This window comes from Chiloscyllium plagiosum, chromosome 2, assembly GCF_004010195.1.
Source record: "Chiloscyllium plagiosum isolate BGI_BamShark_2017 chromosome 2, ASM401019v2, whole genome shotgun sequence".
NCBI lineage: Eukaryota > Metazoa > Chordata > Chondrichthyes > Orectolobiformes > Hemiscylliidae > Chiloscyllium > Chiloscyllium plagiosum.
Genome location: NC_057711.1, coordinates 23,267,092 through 23,291,144, shown reverse-complemented (window position 1 = coordinate 23,291,144; position 24,053 = coordinate 23,267,092). Strand labels below are relative to the sequence as shown.

At 42.5% G+C, this 24,053-nt stretch overlaps 1 protein-coding gene across 26 annotated transcripts in view; it reads right to left on the bottom strand.

The window, feature by feature from the left end:
* LOC122557375 (teneurin-3) overlaps positions 1-24,053 on the bottom strand; it is a 2,612,756-nt gene that overhangs the window by 282,662 nt on the left and 2,306,041 nt on the right. For 19 of the 26 annotated variants that reach the window (XM_043705048.1, XM_043705023.1, XM_043705127.1 and 16 more), the window contains one exon: positions 6,493-6,711. The exons of the other annotated variants lie outside the window; for them this stretch is intronic. In XM_043705048.1, the coding sequence (XP_043560983.1) occupies positions 6,493-6,711 (219 nt within the window). The remainder of the gene's footprint in view (positions 1-6,492; positions 6,712-24,053) is intronic. 26 annotated transcript variants of the gene reach the window in all.

Below are 24,053 nucleotides of genomic sequence, written 5' to 3'. Positions count from 1 at the left end.
GTGGGGTGGGGAAGTGGGGGTGGTGTGTTGGCTGTGGTGCCATGAGCAGGGTCAGGGGTGGAAGAGTGCCAGGGAGCAGTGAGTGAAAAGTGCTGGCAGTGCCAAAGGCTGAGCCAGGGGAGGTATGACAGTGCAGGGGTGGGAGCAGATTTGGGTGTGCTGACTTGGCTAACCAGCATTAAATATAGATCAAAGAAAACAGCAAAAATGATTAAAAACAAAGGGCCTGTCCTCAGCTCATGACACGAAAGGGTTCATGAATTCACTAGATTTGCACCTTGGTACTCAATCACTATAAATGTCTCAGAGGCCTGATTAATATCACTTAAATTGGACCATCAGAACCATTAGAAATTTGAACAGGAGTAGACTGTTCGGCCCCTCAGGTCTGCTGCACCGCTCAATAGCATCATAGCTGATCCAACACTCCTCCCTTTCCCCGTAACCCTTGATTCCTCTACTAATCAAGAATCTATCTATCTCAGCTTTAAATATACACATGGACTCTACCTTCATGGCTCACTGTCGCAAGGAATTCCAAAGACTCACAACCCTCAGAGAAGTAATTCCTCCTCATCTCAATCTTAAATTGGTGACTCTTTATTCTGAGTCCCAGACTCTCCCATAAAAGGGAAATATCCCCTCAGCATCCACGCTGTCAAGCTCCATGAGAAACCTACATATCTCAATGAGATCACCTATTATTCTGTTAAACTCCAGTGAGTACAGTCCTAACCTGTTTGGCCTTTGAAATAGAATGACTGCTCACTGATTGCTGTTATTCCATATGGCAAAATAACTGCATTTCCAAGGTATTTCTGTAAAGTGCTTTAGAAAGGCACTATATAAATTTAATTGTTTTTTTATGCCAATGACGTTGTGCCAGGATATGGTTGCACGGGCACTTGTAGGCATCCAACTCAAAGTAAAATGAAGGCTATCCACTTGCAGAGAACCTCATGCCTGAGTCCAAAGGGGAGTTAACCCAGTCCTCACATGACCACTTGGGTGTCCTGAAGGGTTGGGCGCAGTAACCTTTGGACCTTAAACAGCAGCAATCTCCGATGTCTGCATTGCATCCGAGATCTTTGAGGATTTTGAAATCATGCAGCAAAGATAATGGTTAGATTTGGATTCTGAAGGAGTCAAAGGGACATTTAATGTAATTGAGCTGCAACCAGACAACGGTGAGTACTGAATGAGAGAAAGGAAACAAACAGGAGAGTTTTTTCTTGCCTTTGGCAGACTTGATGTTATGGAAAATTGCACATCCGCAGCACATAATTTTCCTTTAATTTTAGTGGGTGGAAAATGACGGGGTGGGAGAGTGCAATTCCCCAACAGACAAATACAACAAGGTAGAAAAACTATCTTGTAGTGTTTACATTCAAAAATTGCAGTGAATCTGCCCAGGTCACTATTACTTTTTAAACCTGCCTTTAAAATCTGGGAAAATAATATACTTTGTTTCATCAGTTAGGATATAACAGCAGTTCAATTGTGCAACAATCCTGCAACAATAAACAGCTGGATGGAATTAATAGGGAAAGAGTCTGTTTAATAACTAACTTTTTGACCTTTCGCAAACAAAACTCCCATCGATACCATTCATTTGGTCTTTCGGAAATGTCTGGCATCTCCATTCATTAAAGAGTTTGAATGAAACAAAAGCATACAACAACTTTGAATTGTTGACTGAGTCTTGGGGCCAATCTGAATGCACACTTCCACAGTGTGACAGAAATGGTCTGGCATAAAATGGCTTCTGACCTGATTCCCATTTGCACTGCATGAGTGATTGTAAAAACTGCGTGGATTTTTAACGTGACGGTTTCGCAATGTCATCAATAGTGGGCTAAAAGAAGTGTACTGTCTGTGGCAGGTTGCACTTAAACACAGTGGTAGGGTCACTATCACTGCACCACAAGATCCTCCTGCCAGATAGTTCCCCGAAGTGATTCGTCAAAATTATCTGGCAGAATGCCTCATCAACCACAATATTCCAACAAACACCAATGTGTGGATTTGCTAATAGTGAGATTCTTACAGATCCTTCCCGCACATCGGATATCACTCCTCTCCTGAACTGCCCTCGCAAAGACAATAACCATCGTCCATCTCCTGTTAGAATGTGCCTCTGTCATGAAAATTTGGGAAGAGATACAGTGGTTTTTGTTGAGGCTCACCCCCCGAATAGCTCTGGAACACAGGACCCTGTGTTCTGTGGCTGGTTCCCAGGGATGATCACTAACATAAACCTCAATTATTGTTGGAGGCCCAACTTGGAGAATGACCCCCTTTTGGTTTCCTCTAAATCTGTTGGTCCTTCAGTGCAAAGAGGGCATGGGCTGGTTGGAATGGCACAGATGTAAGCTCTGGTCAAATGTACTTTTTACCCTGTCAATGATGGCATTACAGGTCCTGGAATAGCTGCTGAGGGCATATATTGAAGCTTGAGGCATCAATTAGAAAGGTTCATCAGGGAAAGCCACTGCCTAAGGCCAAGCTGTCATTGGATGCTAACAGGCTGAAAGCCCATGTGAAACACCTTGGGCTGTACACACCAGAGAATGACAAGTGTTGTAAGTCACCTCCTAAAGTGGATTGGAAAAGGTGGATCTACATTGCAATTTATGTTGTGTCAACTTTGAAGTTTTCTTTCTACTTTCATGCAACATGGGCATCCCTAACTGTCCTCAAACTGGTTTGCTCACTCAGGCTGATTTACAAGTGCAAGCCACACTGTTGTGGGCATGGAGTCATGAATAGGTTCGACTGGGCAAGGATGAAGCATTTCCTCAAGATCACCACTTTATCCTCAATTTCCCTGTAAAGATATGATGTTTGTGTACTTGTGCAAATCTTATGAATAAGATATACTTTTGGGAAACAAAATGTCTTCTTCAACCAGAACATCCAGGTTAGGACAAATGATTGTTAAGTTGTTGATAGAATATGAGGCCAGAGAGGAAACAATGGGAAACTGAGCACACATGAGAGCTGAGAGGTCGGGAATGCAGTGAGGTGTTGAGTGTGGAATTAGCGCTTAGAATTTTGATGTTTTTAATTTACATTAACGAGCTGGATACCAAAAGTAAATGTTGTTTTTCTGATTTCCTGAGAGCAGGAACACTAGTCAAGACAAAGGATGTAGCAATAGCATCTGGGTTTGGATCATTTATGCGACTGGTCAAGTGGCAAATTAAATTTCACGTAGCAAACCGTACGGTATCGCACAAAGGTCACAAAATGTGGAAATTAAGTGTACAGTAATCAGCACTGAATTAGCACAGGGAAATTAGAAAGGAAATAATCGAGAGGCACGTCACTTTCAATCTCTCAACAGTGTGATTAAATATGCTAATAGTGTTCTGCAATATATCACCAAAGCAGAACAGTACAAACAACAATTGGTCATGCTAAAGTTTCACAGTGCCCTGCACGGCAAGATCACAGTGTGGTGTCTAGCTCTCAGCACACATAACAAGCAAATCGACATGAATTGGGAAGGGATACAATTGTATCTCAAAGAGGTGAGCTGTGGGTCAAAATTATAAATACTTCAGATCTATTGTTTAGAAAGAAGGTGATTAAGGGGTTAATGGGATCTTGTTGAGGTACTTATCAAATATTAAACCATGCACAGATGCACGAGGATGATTCAAAATATTATTTCAAAGTCAGAAAGTAAAACCAGGGGACTTTGTGGAGGGTATAAAATATTCAATGGTGTAGAGACAAGGTAAACTCAGAATATTACTTCAAAATGTGTGTCAGAAAAAGACATTCAAAAATCATGGATTCAAATTAAAGACAAGGAAATAGAAAACATTTTTAACTAAAACTTCTGAAGGTAAATATTTTTCAAGCCCTTCCCTCCCCTACCCCTCACTCCAGCCTCTGCTATTCATTCTGAGAGTGCTCTGTCTAACATTCCCTGACTTATCAGCATTTCCAGATTCACATCTTGTTAATAAAATATCCAAAAGCAATGTCTACAGGGCAGTAAGCCCTGAAGCTACACTACCAGTCATATTACAAAAACTGGTTGCTTTAAGCCCTCGCTGTCCCACTGAGATTCTTTGATCGGGGGTAGGATAGGGGCAAGGCCTAAGGCGCACTGTTACCTGACTGGTTAGTTCACCACTCATAGACAGAGGAAACTGAAACATTCAAACACATAAAAAAGAAGTAGGAGTAGGCCATGCAGCCCCATGAGCCTGCCCGACCATTCAATGAGATCATGGCCCCCATGAGCCTGCCCGACCATTCAATGAGATCATGGCTAATCTGATTGTAACCTCAAATCTGCATTCTTGTCTACCCATCCCCAAACACCTTTTACCCCTTGCCGCATTCTTGTCTACCCATCCCCAAACACCTTTTACCCCTTGCCTAACAAGATCTACCTACCTCCGCCTTAAAAATATTCACAGACTCTTTCCCCTCAACCATTTCAGGAAGAAAGTTCCAAAGATCCTTTCAGCACATCACCCATGAATGAGAACCTGTGCCAATGTCCAATCCCATTATGCCAGAGTTCAACATTAAACAGCTCTTTCCCATTGTTTCTGGTATGATCCCTTCAAGCCAGCCTGATTGTGTGCAGTATGCTAGCCAACGGCTGATTATTTGCTAAGAGCAATTTCTGTCTCTTGCGCTGATCCATAATGGAGATTCTATGCACCATGACGAACAGGAGACTTCCCCATTTGAGCTCCCGCCTGTTTCTCAAGCTATGATGTTAGAATTCCAGTACTTACCATTTACTCTCCGTTCCAAGATCTAGCTCTTAAAGAGACACTCTTGTTATATTGCAAAGTTATCAGGCTTGGTCCAGTGGTGGCACTGTCATCTCCCTATTGGTGGTCATGTGTTCAAGTCTCACTCCAGTAGCGTGAGCACATAATCTAGGTCGATGTGATACTGAGAGGGTGCTGTATTGCACAAAGTCTAAATTTCTGAATGTGCTGCTAGTCCTAGGCCCTATCTGCTCTCTCTAGTATATTAAAAAAATACTATACCTCTGTTCAAAGCAGTACAAGGAAGCTCTTCTGATGGCCCTGGCCAATGTTATCGAGCAGAGCAATTCTTGGCTATTGCATTCCTTTATATTAAACGATGATTTAATTCCAAAAGTACTTAACTGATTGTAAAAATATCAAAAAGAGCCTGAAGGATGATACATAAATGCCAGTTATTCATAACTCTCTTTTCAGGTAATTTGCTTGACTGTCACTGATTTCTCATGCCAGCCCGATACGCTAGTTTTTATACCTCTGCGCATGAAGGAATACCCAGCTTGCAAACATTTAACCTCGAAACACAATATTTCACAAAATCACACTTGCAAAATAAAGACAGGCAGGATAAAGAGGAAGGGCAGGGTTACAGTGAATATGGTCAGAACCCACAACAGCTCCAGTCAATGATTGCATTTCCTTCAATCTCAGGTTTCTCAAAGTGATTTCATATTTTAATCTGATTGCTGATGGTGAACCCCTCCCCAAGTCGCCTTGGTGACAGACGTACTCGGCAAAATGCCCAATCGTTGGAAACAAAAAGGCACAGACTTAAAACAGCGGCAGCAAAGTCTGCACAATGGATGTGTTATCCACAGTCAAGTTAGAAATATCGCCAAAACACTGCATCGTCCCCCACTAGTGAGCAGAAATCTGCAGCAAAGTAGTGTGTCTTTTTCTTTCCAAAAGGAGCGAAACCAGAATAGCACCAGGCTCCCAGTTCTGTGGTTCAGATAATAATAGTCATGCACTAAAATAAGTAATCACTGCATTCCCGGAAGAGAATTAGATTGCAAAGAAAGAAAGAGAAAACAGCCAAGAGTGACCTGACTGGGGTTTTTTATTGCGGGCTCCATTCAGATCGAATACATCCGACAGCGTTGTATGAAAGAATGCTTCAATGGTTTATTTCCTCAAACAGCAAGCCAATAGCTGTGTAAGATCTTCTTGATTTTTGAAGCATCTTGTTTAACTGCAACAGCTGGCAAATGCCAACAGGCTCCAATCGATTTTTCCTCGTATGCGTTCCCCTCACTGCCCGCTGAAGGAAGCCTCATTGGCTCTGCTGGAGAATTCCCACATCTGCCTGTACCTGGCAATGGCAATCCTCAGCTAAATATGCTAAGCCAAGGCAGCGGGGGAGCGGAGCAGTTAGGGGCGAGTTATCTTGTCTGTAACTCAGATCTGAATGTGCTTTCACAAAATGGGGTTAGTACTTGACACAGCCCTTAAAGGGTCAAGTGACAACAGGTTGGAGGTCAGTCGTGCACTCAGATAGAGAGAGGAGGCTTGCCGTGCAATAAAGCTTCGTGTTAGGAATCAATGCAGACAAGAGCAGTTTAGTAAGAGGCTAGGAGGTTAATTATCACCTAGATTGGTGCTCCTAAGTCTCTTCCAGCTGAAAGTATTGCTCAGAAGTAAGAAGGTGCCAAGAGGCAGGAGGAGCTGATAGATGCAGGCAATTCCTTACCATTATTGGCCACACACACTGTGCCTGAACTGGCCTGAGCTAGATATGAATTTGCATTGTATTCCTCATCATCTGTGTCAGACTCATGAGCCGGCTGAGTGTTGTTGTTGCCTAGCAGCCGTCTTTGGTTGCCATTGGCATTGGGCGATGAAACTGGGGAACCAGACTGCGCAATGGCTGATGGACTGGACGAGGAAGAGGAGGATGGCATGGGAGGACCTGAGGAGAGATAAAATGAGGGTTTTGATATGTGATGGTTAACGACAAAGCTTTATTTACCACTATCAAAAACAAAAGATGCACAAGCGAGGTATTTAAAAAGCAAAATGAATAGCAATGGATTCAAACCCTGCCAAGTGAAGAAACCAATTTGCTGCTGTCCTCTGGTGTTATGCAGATCAAAATGAAAAGGTTTAACATGATAGAAACTTTCTGCATGCTAAGCTCTTCTAAAGAATGTTTTTAAATTCTGAAGAACAATAATAAGCTAACTATCATGTACATTAGCTAGCTTCATTAATGGTGCAATAATGGTTTCTAATGAACACACAAAGATGGCATTTTCTTTTGACCTCTGTGGACACAGTCAAGCTCAGGCATCTGATCTTGAAGGTGCTTTTCTTTTACTGTGCTTTTTGCTCCTTGTCCTGGAGAATAATTTCTGCAAGCTGTTCCGCCTGACTCTTCCTTATTGGACAGTCATATTTGAGCCCCACATACTGTACATTTTTGACGCTAGGAGGCCTCATTGCCGAATAGTGCAAGTGCAAGAGGGCTAACCCCAGGTAATCAGTTTGCTGTAAATATCCCCAAAACCAACTGCGGGGGGGGGCACCTGGTACTCTCCGCTCCCCTCAATGCAGGAGCCAGTGGATACACACTGGGGAGGGCATTCTGATGAATAATTATCAGGAAACGAACAATCGGTGCATGATTTCAGAGGTCGGTGCTTTGAAGTGTTACTGAGGCTACTGCTGGGCAGTTTTGCACTGCTCACATCCTTATGTCAGGGCTAAGTAATGAAATCAATAGCGCATTAACAATCAGCAATTATCATCTCTGTCAAAAGTATTTCAGTCGTTATACTTCTGGAGGCTGCTTGGATGTGGCATGTACATTCAAAAGTGAGCTCTTATTGGGAATTCTATAAAGATCTTTTAAATATCTGCCCTCCCTTTCCCAGCTTGCGCACACGGTGTCACAACTAGACAGCTGCTCCCGCCACGCTTGCCTGCAGGCAGCCCTTTCTATGACCCACGTCTGCACACTTCTCTCTCCTACCCCTGTCCACACACTCAAAACATTTAAATTATATGTAACATTTAACCTGAGATGACAACTGTAGAAAGCTTTCATGGTTGAAAGCTGCGTCAAAGCTAAAATAACAGAAACTGCTCTGTATGAGTACAGAAGGCAAGCTTTAGCAAAACAAAAGCATGATGACAGGTTTGATTTAGAGCCATGCAAAAGGGGATCTTGTCCCTTGAGAAACCAGCAGTCAGTACAGATGAGCTCTAAATCTGAGCATGTCACTCCCCTTTAACCGGTTAGTTTAGTGCTTTTGCACCAAGAGCAAAACATTCTGAGCTTCATCAAAAATATTCAAATAGAGATATATTGTTTTGGAAACAAAATTACTTACAGGCCATTCTGCTATATGTGTTTCATTAACATGGATTCGCTGGAATGCAACTGATGAATTTGGGACAGTGTTTCTAAAGCACGATTTTTAAAAACGTGCGTTGGCTGTAATACAATTACATTGCCAACACTTTAAGCACAGCTTCTAAAGTGCAATTTTTCTATAACGCGAGGTTGCACAAGAACACAGCCAGCTTGTTATAGAAAAATTACCTTTACTTCAATCTAAAACCACACAATTGACATGCCGATGAAACAAAAGGGCCCAATCACTGCCTCTTAAGTGAAAATGTAACTATCTTGGCTTCATCCTACCTTTTCAGTCCTTTATCGGTGTCATGTCCTCAAACAGCAATGGACTGAAAGGGATTCTTAGTTTAATTCATGGGATTTTTTGCAGACAGATAAAAAAGTTTTCTATCTGTTTAGTGAAGTACTGACACGGAGTTTGAATTGTGGCTAACTACTGCATCACCTCACTCAGTGATTGTACATAATATCTGAAAGTAGCTAAAACTGCACTAATTTCTGATGAATCTCAAGTTTTCTCTGATTACCTGCTTGTCATGGCTCTGACTACCATTCTGATAGCTTAATCAGGTGACTTTTTTTATTTTAAATATGAATGCAACAGGTTTTGATTTCAATTCAGGATGCAGCCATTTTCTCTCCTCGGTGGGCCACACCTACAGAGCACTGCATTGGCTCCTGCTTGAAGTTTACTGGGATGATGTCGATGCTGGTGAAAGGCATTAAATATCGATCATGTCAGGAGCTTGGTCCTTCTGGTGACCATGGAAACACAGTCTTGGTGCTAAGGCAAAGACTTTCAACTGGCCTCCAGCTGGATATTGAGGGCTATGGAGGCCCTGTAGTGTTTTCTGTTGGGTCCATGAGGGCGAACAATCCTGCTGCTTCTAGGCTACAAGAAACTGGACCAAAGTGATCAAAATGAACACTGACTTTAGTAACTTCTAGCCTGCTGCTGCTCATGACTGCCTTCCGCAGGCAGAGCTGATGCCCATTTCTCAGTCAGAATTAAGTGGGGGCCTGAAACTCCTGCATTCAAATTCCTGAAAACCTGGGATACCGAAACCATCAAAACACAGGAGTGACACAGTGAGTTGTACCCATACGCTATTGGCTTCCATTGAACAGATGGGTTTAAAATTCTGAATTTTTAGTGTTGGCGTGCAATTCAACAGCAATAGGCATCATAGCGAATGCAGTTCTGATCTGTGACAGGACCGCTTCAATATTCAGGCCAGTGCAGAATAATTCAGTTTGGGATCTCCAGCTATCACAGCTACCAGCTCACCAGCACTCTGCCGAACTGCAGCTCTCCCCACTCCATCATGAGCCGAGCTATGCCAGGTCATATCAGCACAGACTAAGAATTGCAACTGCTGCTTCAGAGATCTCTCCCTTTTGGAAAAGGGAGAGTTAAAAACAGGATTCAGCTGATGTGACTGTCAGTCTTGCTAATGATGTGCTGCGGTGCAGTATCCTGAGAATTTCCACACCTTCTCCTCAAAATTACTTCTCGGCCGGGGGCAAAGCTGGTATGGCTGTGTTTAATGCCTGTCCCTAGTTGCCCCGCCCCCATGAGCCCCCTGAATGGATGCTGTGATTTTTTTAAACTCGTATCCTGTAGAGTGTAACATTAAGAGGTAGTGAACATTCTGTTTGCAGAACAGATGGCCGTGGTAACAAATCATTTGCCATAATCATCTGCCATTCTCATTTTTAGAAAGTACTTCCTTTGCAGAAAGTGATTTTTGTTTAGCACTTCATATTATGACACAGTTATTGTCCCTGACAGCAGTTTTTTAATAGAAATATATTCAGCTGCAGAATTTACTGCTGTTTTATCACATAACCCAGGCTGTCATTTCTCCTCCACAATTAGTGCACAGAAAATTAAAACAGTTGATCCAAGATCATTCTTACATCCTTTGTTTTAGTGAGTGCTATCTCAAGGTCTAATAATTACGTCTTCCCATATGGAATTCAACAGACAAAACAGGCCAGAGATAAAATGCTATTCTCTTTTAATTAATTCACATTTTATTAAATACTTAAATGCGTTTTTGTTCTAACTGCAGTACACTAAAATTGATTGAGGAGTGGAGAAAATAGCACAATAATGGCCGTCTGCCTCAAAAGTAAAGCAATTTGTCTAGCACTAGTTTGCACTAATGAATACACTTCAGGCCACATAAGAAAACGAAGTGCCTAATCTCGTCACGATGAATACTTCATGAGTCTACTTCAATCTAACAATATTTTGACACAAATAATGCTAAGGTGACTGTGCACAAATGTCTCACTCTGAGTTTCTGAGTGTTTGCCTGTGATTCCCAACCTGTGTCTGATGGGCCTATCAACAAGACCTGCAGTGCGCTTAAGCAGAAGCAGCGAGAGAGCACTTTTAAAACAAAGCGGTGAGAGACGGCTGAAGAAGAGGGTACCTGTCAAACTAGACAGAAAATGTAGGTACAAGTGGAGAAAATGCATGTCTTAAAGAAGGGAGAGACAGAGACAGAGAGACAGAGACAGACAGAGAGCGAGAGAGACAGAGAGCCAGAGAGAGAGAAAGAGACAGAGTGCCAGGAGTATGTGTCAGAAAAGGCAGACTTTCTGTAAAATGAAACACTGTACATAAAAGCCAGAGTCAGTGTGCTTATAGGAGTGAGCCAGTGTGCATAAAGGAACGGGTGAATGTGCGTAAATGGAGAGAGACAATGTACACAAAAGGACATGGATAGAATGTGTACAAAAGGAAAGAGAAAATGTGTGCAGGAGAGAGAGCGAGAGAGAAAAATGTGTGCAAAAGGAAAGAGAAAGAGAGAGAAGAAGAATATGTGCAAGGAAAACAAAGAGTGAAAAGGCAAGAGTGCACGTGAAAGGAGAGACCGTAAATAGGACAGAGAATATGTAAAATGGGGGAGAATGTGTGTAAATATGGAGAGAGATTGACTGTAAAAGGAGAACGCATTTTAAAAGGCAGGACTGCATGTAAAAGCTTGGAGAAAATGTATTCAAAAGGAGTATGTGTAAAAGAGCGAGACAGTGTTTGAAAAATAGTATTTCTGTAAAAGGAGGGAAAAGTTGTGTTTGTGATATGATAGATTACAACAATGGAGAAAACCCTGAATGTCACAACATTATTGGATTCCCAATTTAAATCAGTAATGCGACGCATTAATGTTTTCTCATCAAACTAAATTATACAGCGTTGTAACCAGCCCTACTTAATATGTTACTACAACAGACAATTTGAAAAAACATTGGAAATTGCACAGTTGAAAGCTAGATCAATACTTCTGGCACAATCCCTTCCAAGCTATGGCCAGTGAGACTCATAACCAATAATCCTTCACTGTCATTTAAAATACTCTCAATTCTTGTGTGGAAGGACATAATTCACAAAGTAATTGTAAAGCTGGGTGTTTATATTTCGAAAATCTGGGAAGACTCTGTATGAAGATCTCACACACCCAGCTTACTACTTTATAAAAACATATAATTGGAAATAGTCTCTTGCTTTTGTACAGCTAACTGCTTCACACTCTCCAGATAAGAGTGGCCGTGAAGGAGAAGGAGTTTTACGAGATGTTTTACATACAGGAACGGATTTACAGAAACCTTTCATCTGAGACATTGGGGAGCTCGTTTCTTATTGGAGAGCAACCTTCTGCAGTACAAACTATTCCCCGGCGGTTTAACCAGACAAACATCTTCATTTTATTTATAGTCTCAAAAGGGATGTACTGTACAATGTGTAGTGAGTACATCATCCTGCGCTCAATGACCGATAAACATCAATGTCTCAAGACTGTTCTGCTGAAGGCTTATTGCCAGCAGCAAGTGTTACTGTTGATGGTCAAGCAGCCATGACGGTGATCATTCAGAAAACAGATAACAGAACTACACAGAGTGTGCTGCACAGGAACAGGCCATTTGGTCCATCTAGATTGTACTGATGTTTACATTCCAGAAAGGTTTCCCTCCATTTGAATCTGCCGCATCACTGCCTTTTCATCTTTCTATTCCCATTTCACTCATTTCCTTGTCTAATTTGCTTCTGCAAAGATCTAAAGAAAGCGAGACGATGTCTGTTAATTTCTACTTCTTTACCATCGATGGTCATCCAGCAATGTGTCACAGACTGATGGCAAACAGGGGGAACCCAGCAAAACAGGTGACATACACCTCAACAACGCCTGTAATAGTGATCTCCACACTTTGACCACTCTTTGGGTACATAAATTGCTTTTCCTTTCCTTTTGGATTTATTACTGACTAACTTAGAGTCACAGAGTCACACTAAATAGAAACAGACCGTTTGGTCCAACCAGTCCATGCCAACCATAATATCAAATTGAACTAGTCCCATCTGCCTGTTCCTGGCCCATATCCCTCTCAACATTTCCTATTTATATCCTTAACCACGTGTCTTTTAAATGTTGTAAACCTGCATTACCACTTTCTCAGGAAGTTCATTCTACACGCAAACCACCCTCTGTAAAAAATCTGCCCCCCATTTAGTTTTAAAATTTCTCTCCTCACCTCAAAAATATGTCCCCTAGTTTTGAAATTCTCCATCCTAGGGAAAAGACACCTACCGTTAACCCTACCTGTAACCCTCATGATTTTATAAACTTCTACGCTCCAATGAAAAGGTCCCAACTTATTCAGCCTTTCTTTATAATTCAAACCTCTCATACCCAGGTAAATCTCTTCTGAACACTCTCCAGCATAATAATATCTTTCCTATAACATGTGACCAGAAACTGGACAGAGTATTCCAGAAAAGGGGCACCGATGTCCACTGCAATTCAACATGACATCTCAACTCTTAAACTCAAAGGACTGAACAATGAAAGAAAGCTTGTTAACTGCCTTTTTCACCACTCTGTCTCTATGTGACCCATGGCCTGAGATTTAGAGGCACAAATGACTCCAATGAAAATGAATTGATAGAGACTGCAGGGTAGATCTGCCCAAATTCCTGATAAGCAAGTTTAGAATCCAGGGAGAATCCAGACTTCTCAACACAGGTGTTCTTGGAATCCCAGAATCCTGATATAAACTGCTCACGTCCAAGTGACACCATAGTGGGAAATGAGGCTCACAATGTCAGATTACTTGAGGAGTGGTAGCCAAAGTTAACAAGATTTTACACATGCAAATTGCTTAGTTTTAAAGGGCTCCACTCTCAGCACATTCTAATGGGGTTCTAAATAAATATATCAGCATTGTAAATGTTGTAGTGCGTTTTGCAGATCCAAAATTTGAAGTTGTTGAACAGTGTTATTCCAAAGCTTTTAGCAGGAATATAATGACAATTTATCAAGAGTTTGGAGACCCCTCTAGAAGTCACACCAATACAAAATCTGCACTGCAAAAGGAATTTTAAAAATCGTTCCTAATATGTAGGCATTGCTGGCTGGGTCAGCATTTATTGATCATGCCCTTGAGAAGGTGGTGGTGAGCTGCCTTCGTGAACTATTTCAGTCCGTGTGCTGTGGGCAGACCCACAATACAGTTAGGGAGGGAGTTTCAGGATTTGGAATCAGTGACAGTGAAGAGACAACGATATATATCCAAGTCAGGATGGTGAGAGGCTTGGACATGAACTTGTCGGTGGTATGGTTCCCATGTATCTGCTGCTCTTGTCCTACTAGATGGTAGCCGTTGTGGGTTTGGAAGGTGCTATCTAAGTAGCTTTGGTGAATTTCTAGAGTGCATCTTGTAGGTAGCACATACTGCTGCTACTGAGCATTAGCAGAGGAAGGAGAGGATGTTTGTGGATGTGGTGCCAATCAAGTTGGGTTGCTGTGTCATGTGGGATGGTGTCAAGCTTCTTCAGTGTTGTTATAGCTGACTGGGCAAGTGGGAAGTATTTTATATCACACTTCTGACTTGTAGATGGTAGGAATGGTTTGGGGAGTCAGGAAGTGAATTACCCTCTTATAAAAGGATGCTATAAAATTGCTGTCACCATTTTAAGAAGTTGCTCCACCACATTGATATGCTGGAGGAGACTTTAACAAGGGGAGAACTGGTCCCCTTGGGTTCCATGGATGTGAGGTCTGTGACGGATAAGCAGCTGAGCAGTCCCAGCACTGCCACAATGCAGTCACAGCCACCATCTGGAACCTATGAAAGTGTGAACTGCAGACCAGATCAGGATCTGGTCCACTCAGGATCTTGTGTTTCAACAAAGGTCACCTCTCATTGATTGACACTCAAACAGGGAAAAACCCAACTTGTTCAACCTTTCTTCGTAAGATAAACCCTGACATTCTTGGACTGAGTCAAGTGAATCTTTGAACTGCTTCTAATGCAAATATATCTTTTCTCCAATAGGAAACTAAAACTATGCACAGAATTCCAGATGTGGTCTCACCAAAGCTGTTTACAGTTGTAGCAAAACTTAGCTAGTCTTATATGCTGTTCCTTTTTCAATGAAGAACAACATTTAAACTGGGGGGGGGGAATCAAAGCGACAGTGAGATAGGAGAAAAGGCTGAGGCTGGTATAGTAGATAAGGGGAGCAAGTCTAATAATCAAGGCAGACAAAATCTTGGCAGAGAACAAGGTAAGATTGATAAATCAAACTGCATTTACTTCAATGCAAGAAGCCTGACAGGTAAGACAGATGGAACTTAAGGCGGATTGTGAACATGGGACTGGGATACCATAGCTATTACAAAGGTGTGGCTCAGGGATGGACAAGGTTAGCAACTTAATGTTCTCGGGCATAGATTTGAAAGGAAAGATTGAAAATGAGGCGGTGGGGGGGGGGGTTGTGGGGGTAGTGGCACTTTTGATTAGGGAGAATATTACAGTTGTACTTAGGGAGAATATTCCCAAGAGATTATGCAATGAACTTATATGAGTGGAACTTAAAAATAAGAAAGGGATGATCTCCTTATTGGGATTATATTACAGGCCCCCGAATACTCAGCATGAAATCGAGAAGCAAATATGGAAGGAGATCTCAGATATCTGTAAGGAAAACAGGATTGTAATGATAAGAGATTTTAACTTTCCAAACATAGTCTGGGACTGTCATGGTGTTAAAGACTTGGATGGGGAAGAATTTGTTAAGTGTGCACAAGACAAGTTTCTTACTCAATGTGTAGATGTGCCTACTAGAGGAGTAATACTTGACTTTCTGTTGGGAAATAAGGCAGAACAAGTGACTGAGGTGTCAGTGGGAGAGCACTTTGGGGCAAGTGATCATAATTCTACTAGTTTTAAAATAGTTATGGAAAAGGATAGAACTGATCAAAAAGTTGAAGTTCTAAATTGGACTAAGGCCAATTTTGATAGTATTAGGCAGGGGAGCCAGTTCAGAGGTAAAGGGACGGTTGTGAAGTGGGAGGCTTTTAATAATAAGATAACGTGAGTTCAGAAACAGTATGTTCTTGTTAGTGTGAAGGGCAAGGCTGTAGATTGACAACTAGAGAAACTGAGGCTCTGATCAAGAAAAAGCAATTATTTATGAATAGACAGCTGGGATTGAGTGAATTCTGAGAAGAGTATAAGGGCAATAGATGTATACTTAAGTGGGAAATCAGGAGGGCAAAAAGAGGACATGGGATAACTGTGGAAAATTGAGCCAAGTACACTGAAGGGTCTGTTTTTGTGCTGTATGACTCTATGACTGTATTCCAGTTGCCTTCCTAATTGCTTGTTGTTCCTACATATTAATATCCTGAGATTCATGTATCAGGAAACCCAGATGACTGCCTGTGTAAAGTTTGCAAATTCTCCCCATGTCTAGATGGGTTCCTCCAGGTGCTCCACTGTCCTCCCACAGTCCAAATATGTCGAGGTTAGGTGGATTGGCCATGCTAAATTGCTCATATTTCCCAGGGATGTGTAGATTAGGTAGATTAGTCATGGGAAATGTAGGGTTAGAGGGAGAGGTTGGGGGGCTGGGTGGGGGTTCTGGCTGGGGATGCTCATCGGACAGCCAGTGTGAATTTGTTGGCCCTAACGGCTTGTTTCCACGCTGTGGGGATTCTATCCTAACCAATAAGTCAGATCCTTCTGTTTCGCCAAGCTCTGCATACCTCTCACTCTCATTTCAATGCTATGCTGTGTTTCTATTCTTCTTGCCAAAGTGGACAAGTTTACATTTTACATTCCATCTGCCAAGTTTTTGCCCATTTGATCAACCGACTCATCGCCCTGTGCAAACCCTGTACCTGGTACTTTCTCACCAATCCTGGGCTCTTGAGCACAGTTTGGTTCCCACATTTAAGTCATTGATTTAGATTGTGAGCATTTGGGATCCCAATACTGATTCCTTTGACACTTGTCATAGTTCCAACTTGTGAACGTAAAATGACCCATTTCTCCATACTTTCTGCTTAGCTAATCAGTCATTTACTCATTCCAATTTGTTACGCCATACACTATGAGCTCTTATCGTATTTAATGATATTTCATGTGGCACCTTACCAAATGCCTTATGGAAATCTCAGTACATCACACTACAGGTTCCCATTTATCCACCTTGCTTATTACTTCCTCAAAAACTTGATTGAATTGGTTTAACACAATTTCCATTTCACAAAACCATGTCGACTCTGTCTGATCATGAATTATTTTCAAAAATATACTGCTGTAACTTCCCTAATAATGGATTTGAGCAATTTACCTATGAAAGATGTTATGCTAACTGGCCTATAATTGATTCTGGATAGGAACGAAAGTAACAGGGTAGTTGTAGTGGGGAATTTTAAAGTGGGCGGCACAGTGGCACAGTGGTTAGCACTGCTGCCTCACAGCGCCAGAGACCCGGGTTCAATTTCCGCCTCAGGCGACTGACTGTGTGGAGTTTGCACGTTCTCCCGTGTCTGCGTGGGTTTCCTCCGGGTGCTCCGGTTTCCTCCCACTATCCAAAGATGTGCAGGGTCAGGTGAATTGGCCATACTAAATTGCCTGTAGTGTTAGGTAAGGGGTAAATGTAGGGGTACGGGTGGGTTTCGCTTCGGCGGGTCGGTGTGGACTTGTTGGGCCGAAGGGCCTGTTTCCACACTGTAATCTAATCTAAATCTAAATCTAAATTTTTGCATTCTTGAATAAAGGCATGACATTAACTATTTCTCAATTGGCTGGGACCCTTCCAGAGTTGCCCAGGATACCCAGATTTATCATAATTTTTGGGAGGAAATAGCTCAGCATGGATGGAATGTAGTGGGGGTGGTTATGAGGTGGCCAAGAATAGAATGGAAGCATGTGTGGGGTGGGAGGGTGTGAGAAATAACAGGGCCTTACTGTTTTTATTATGATGGAGATAATTCACCCATAGCACTGAGGAGGAAAGTTTTAAACAACCCACCTTGGCACTTAGCCTCTGAACCATTTCTAGAGTTGGCTGGACCAAATGCAAGTCACATCTCCACAGCAGGGGGATATGACTCTTGGGAGCCAATTTTCCCATGAAAGATAGGCAAGCAAGAGGCTGGAAGGACACAGCAAACCAGGCAGCATCAGGAGGTGGAGAAGTCAATGTCTGGGGTGTAACCTTTCTTCAGGGCCTGAGAGTGGGTGAAGGGGAGCTGCAGATTTTGGCGGTAGGGGAGGATTTTTGGTGGGGAGAGGAGAGAGTGGTGAGGTGAACACGGGTAGAGAGTACGACCTGGTTGGTCGATGGGAGGAATGGATCCGGTTAGTAACTGGAAGGAAGGGTCAGTCAGAGGAATGGATAGGAGGGGCTTTTTCCATGAAGGCAAGTATGTGGAGCGGAGAATTTTAACAACTCCTGCTATCTACCACAAATGTGAAAATCCAGCCACTTGATCCCAGATATAACCATATAACAAGACTACCAAATGATCATTCAGGCATTTAGAACTGAGATGTGGAGAAATTCTTTTCAGTCAAAGGCTGGTTAATCTGTGGGACTTTTTAACCACAGAAGGCTGTGGAGGTCAAGTCATTGAGTGTACTTAAGACTGAGATAGATAGGTTCTTGAAGAGTAAGGGTATCAAGGATTATGGAGAGAAGACAGGAGAACTGGATTGAGAAACTATCAGCCATGATTGAATGGTGTAATGGGCTTCAAGGGCTGAAGGGCTTAATCCTGCATCTATATATTATGCTCTTATGGTCTTATGGACTTAGTTTCCAAATATACTACAATCATCTTAAAATGTTGTGCGAGGTGCCACAAAAAGAAAACTAGTTGAGAAACATGGACAAAGACACCACTTTTCTCTCTGCTGTCCAGATGGCAATAATTTAAAAAATATATCTTCCAAATTAGTGAGGTAAAGATTTATTTCACAGGCTCACTGGAGATATTGGTTTTCACATGTGCCCCTATCTTGTGCTGATATAACTAGCTACTGAATTAGTCAGCCATTCTGCATTATAACTTTGAAAATGTTTGCCGAATCTCTTTACAAAACAATCCCCAAAGCGATTGCTTACAACAGGCCATAAATAGCTCGGAGTTTCACTTCTTTCAGAAGAGAGGTGCCCCTGTGAACACCGACTTTATTGGTGAGAAAATGGAAAGCTAACCATCTTAACAACAAAGCACAGGAAAGCAATGTCTAAACGAGTGTAGGAAAGTGCAGATTGACATGTGTCTGCAACAAGACAATGAATGTCTCTATTTCATGACACTTTCTAAAACAGATAGAGATATAGGGTGGGGGGAGGGAGAGGGAGAGGGAGGGATATGGCTAGAGAGAGATGTACAGGCTCTTGGACATACAGAAAGAGTGAGAAAGAAATACAGATGCACAGAGAGGGTGAGTGAGAGATGCAGACAAAGAGAGAGAGGGGGAAGTGTGAGAGATAGAGACATACAGACAGAGTGAGCGAGAGATACAGACGTACAAAAGAAAGAGTCAGAGAGATGCAGACATCCATAAGACAGAGAGAGAAAGCAAAAGAGTGAACATCAAACAGAGATACAGAGAGAAAGAAAGAAAGAGAAGCCGACTCCCAAACAGTGAAAATCCCATTCCAAATTCAGATCTTTTTCTTAGGATCTTTGAAAGTTGAAGCCTCCAAGGTCCCCAATTTTTTAAATCAGTCAAAGGGAATGGGACCAGATTGTTACTGTAGTAAATGGAGAAGGAAAGCAGACTGAGAATTACTCTCATGGACAAACCATTCTTTGCTTCCATTTTGCTGCATTCCAATCACCATGACACAAATTAATAGGAATTGTACCTCTCCTCATTTGGCCTGATAAACCCAGGCAGAAATTATTGGAATGATCACTGCAATGAACCCACATGGGAGGCTGGTGGCCTCCACGATATGGAGATGAAATGAGGCACCTGCTGAATTGTCGAATTTGGGACCCACTCTGGGCAGATTCATGTACGAATTTCAACATGCCACCTTCATCACGCCACCTTCATCCACCATTCCCACTGTCATAGCACCCGAGTCATTCTCGAAACAGCACCAACACAGAACACAGCTGGGGGAACCTCACAGACTGAAGGAAGAAAAGCAGCACTCAGAGACAGTTGTCTGTTGAAGCTAAGAAGGCTGAGTCGCATGAAGCTTGAGAGGCACGGGACTAATGATTAAAATTAAACAAGCATCAAAGTCAGAGACTTGTACAGTGTGGAAATCGGCAGTACAGCATCTTGCTGACACTAGAATGATAGGAAATTTCTGGCATCAATAAAGCAGATCTACATGGTTGGCACAGAAACCCATGCATGGGAGGACAGCGGGAACAACTGGGAAAACGTCTCAGCAACTCACCGGACTGACAGTCCATTGCCTTGTCACCGCTAACATCCGTGGAGAAAATGACAAAGAAAGTTTACTTCACTGTTGCATGGAGTTTGCTGCTCATCTATTCCTGTAATTTCTCCGGGGAGCTGCTTACTGAGAAATGTTCAGGTTTCAACGCTCGCTGCCTGATGGTAAGCACCACACGGAACTCTCTCTCGTTCTGTACTTCAATCATCCCGAGGACGGCGGCTCTGATCAAACTCATTCCTGCACAAACATCACAGGCCAGCCAGGTCATCATTTCATCAAGAATGACGACAAGGCCAAAGGTGAAGAATAGACCGATAACAGCATTGTGGACAGCTGGAAGAGATCATTCTCCGGAAAAATCATTCGGTTATTATTGCCCCTTTGGCAACGTGGAAAACCTCTCTGAATTGTATGCACTTAATAAGTGAGCATCACCAGTGCTTTAAATTTTGCCATTTTGAGCGTCTTCAATTAAGTTGCATCCTAAAAAAAGAGCGAACTGAAGCCTTTCCGCACTGCTGAGCACTAGGCTTGTCATAATTCATTAATAACAGTGCTTCATTCAGGCATCCATCAAACAAGCCAGCTCCAACAGAAGTGCTGAGTGAACAGCAGTCTCTCATGAGACACTGGGAGAGCTCTGCTGTGACTTGCTAGTGTTTGTGAAGCTATCATTGGAGGGACAACATGAGTGGCCTCCAGACACTTGTCTAAAACTGTACTGGGTGTTGTTCTGGCAGGCATACGAGGTGGTAATGCAAGACCTTATACTACTTTTGTCCACGAGAGCAAAAGTGGTGTAGCTAATATATTGCTTCAAATGTAAGATATTACTGTGACAAGCTGCATCCCATTAACCCTTCCCTTGCCTCAAAAATAATGATCAACTTCCCACAGACCAACATTGAGAGGAAAAGAAAATATCCGCTGCAAGAAAAGACAATTTTCAGCAATAAACAGGAGACGAGGAACAACAAGTGACTCTGATTAGATTAGATTCCCTACAGTGTGGAAACGGGCCCTTTGGCCCAACAAGTCCACACCAACCCTCTGAAGAGTAATTCACCCAGACCCATTTCCCTCTGACTAATTCACCTAACGCTATGGGCAATTTAGAATGGCCAATTCACCTGACCTGCATATCTTTGGACAGTGGGAGGAAACCGGAGCACCCGGAGGAAATCCACACAGACGCAGGGAGATTGTGCAAACTCCACACAGACAGTCGTCCAAGGCTGGAATCGAACCTAGGACCCTGGTGCTGTGAGGCAGCAGTGCTGACCACTAATGCTGGTTCTGAAATCCTTCCAAATACCTTCACTCTTACTTTGCTGGAGATTCAAGCTTCACAGTCACAATGAATAGATTTACAGGTGTTTAAACAGAGTTTCTTCTTCCCATAAGACTAAGAAATAGGAACAGGAGTAGGCTGTTCGGCTCCAACAGGCAATAGGATCCTGGCTGATCCAACATTCCTGAAGTCCGCTTTCCTGCCTTTTCCTATTCCCCTACTGATCAAGAATCTATCTGGCTCCTTTACATGCGCACGGATACTTTGCCAATAACTCTCTATGGCAAGCAGTTCCAAAGACTCTCAACCATCTGAGAAAAGAAACCCTTTAAGAATCCAATATGTTTCAATCAGATCACCTCTCATTTCTCTAAACTAGAGTTTGTACAGTCCCAACCTGATTAACCTTTGCTCATGAATCAATCCCTCCTTATCAGGGATCAACCTGGTGAACCTTCTTTGAACTGTCTCCAATGAAATGTTATTTTTCCTTAAATAAGGGGACTAAAATTGTTTACAGTTCTCAAGATGTGGTCTCACCTGCACCCTGTACAGTTGCAGGAAGACTTCACTAGTCTTATTTCCCAAGCCCTTGAACTAAGGGCCAAAATTCCATTAGCCTTCCAGATTACCTGCTGCATTGTGTGCTAGCTTTCTACGTTTCATGCACAAATGCCCCCAAGTTCTTTTGTGTTGCAGCTTTCTGCAGTTTCTCTCCTGTTCTCTTATTTCCAAAATTGACAACTTTGCAATTTCTCACATTGCATTCCATTTGTCAACATTTTCTCCACTTGTCTAACTTCTCAATATCTCTCTGTAACCCATCTGTATCCCTCTTGCGACCTGCCATTCCACCTATTTTTGCGTCATGAACAAATTTGGTTACAGTATATTTGCTGCCTTTCTTCATGTCATTCATATATTGTAAACAGTTGTGGTCCCAGCACTGGGACTCTCACAGGTCATGGGTTGCCAGCCTGAAAAAGAACCCCTCAGCTCCACTGGCAGTTTCCTGCCCATGAGCCAATTCTCTATCCATACCAATACACTACCTTCAATACCGTGGGCTCTTACCTTGTCTTAACCTTTTTGTGAGGCGTCTTGTTGAAACCCTTCTGGGAGTCTAAATATAACATATGTACTGGTTCCCCACTATCCACTCTGGTTGAGACCTCCCTGAAATTCTTTAATAAATTTGTCAGACCCGATTTCCCTTTCATGAAGCATGCAGACTCTGTTTGATTAGATTATGATTTCCCAAGGGTTCTGTGACTGCTTCCTTAATAATTGATTGCAATACCTTCAACAAAAGATGTTCAGCTAATCAGCTTATCGTTACCTGCTTTTTGCCTCTCTCCTTTTTAGAATGGGGCTGACACACTAGCAGTTTTACAATTGGTGAGAATAAACTGACAGATTTGTTGCAGCCCTAGCTCAGCTGTTCCACTGCAGCTAAAATATTAGCATCTACCCATGAATTTGCAACATTGCCCAGGTAGGTCTTGTCCACAAACAGCAGGACAAGTTCAACCCGACCAATTACTGCCATATCAATCTATTCCTAATTATCAGCAAAGTGAGGAAGGAGTTATTGACAATGTCATCAAGCAACACTTCCTCAGCAAATGGATGTTCACTGACACTCAATTTGGGTTCTATCAGGACCATTCAACTCCTTCTAGCCCTGGTTCAAGCAAGGACAAAGAGCTGAACTTGAGAAATGAGGGGAGAATGACTGCCTTCAACTTCAAGACAGCATTTGACAGAATTTGGCATCAAGGAGCCCTAGCAATTAAAAAAAAAATACTTACAGGATGTGTGCATTACTAGTTGGGCCAGCAGTTATTGCCCATCCATTATTGCCCTTGCTAAAGTGATGGTGAGCTGCCTTCTGTGATGGAATATTCCTCATTTGCCTTGATGTGTGCAGCACTGACAATACTCAGGAAGCTTGACATCATCCAAGTCAAAGCAGTCTACTTGATTGGCACCACATCCACGAACATCTACACCCTCCAATGCTCAGTAGCAGCAGTATGTACTATCTACAAGATGTACGGCAGAAATTCACGACAGTTCCTTTAACAGCGCCTTCCAAACTCATGACTACTTTCATCTAGAAGGGCAAGGGCAGCAGACTCTTGGGAGCATCACCCCCTGCAAGTTTTCGTCTGAGCCACTCACCATCCTGACTTGGAAACATATTGCTGTTCTTTCATTGTTACTGGGTCAAAATCCTGGATTTCCCTTCCCAATTGCATTATGAGTCAATCAATAGCAGGTGGACTGCAGCGGTTCAAGAAGGCAGCTCACCATCACATTCTCATGGGCAATAAATGCTGGCCAACCAGCGATGCCCACAATCCATGAGCGAATAATAAATAGAAATCTGACAACCTTTACAATGGGATCAGAACTCCAACCCTCTGACCGGGTGAGTTAAGAGCACAGCTGCTGGTCACCAGCTCGCAGTAAGTTACAGAGAAACAACTGCCACCCATGGACTTTACCCCAGCCGGGATGCAATGACCAGCAGAGGGAAGAATTTTAACCAGAAAACACATTTTCAAAAGAAAAACAATTTGGAAAAGCAGCCTTTCTAGTCATTCATTCAGTAAGTCAGTTAGCATTGCAGTCTGCAGAGATCACTTAGAAAAAAAACACAACACAAAAACTGATTAGACCTTTAAAATTCAGCGATGTGCCGAGGTAAGTTTGGCAGCTGATTCATTGTTTGTGTTTTAAGCATTGAAAAGCAGATAATTGTGGAAGATTTTCTGCTTGGATCAGGGCTTTCTCTACAGAAACTAATGATACTATGATGAGGAATTCCTGAAATGGGAGTGAAGAGCATTTTGCATAGTA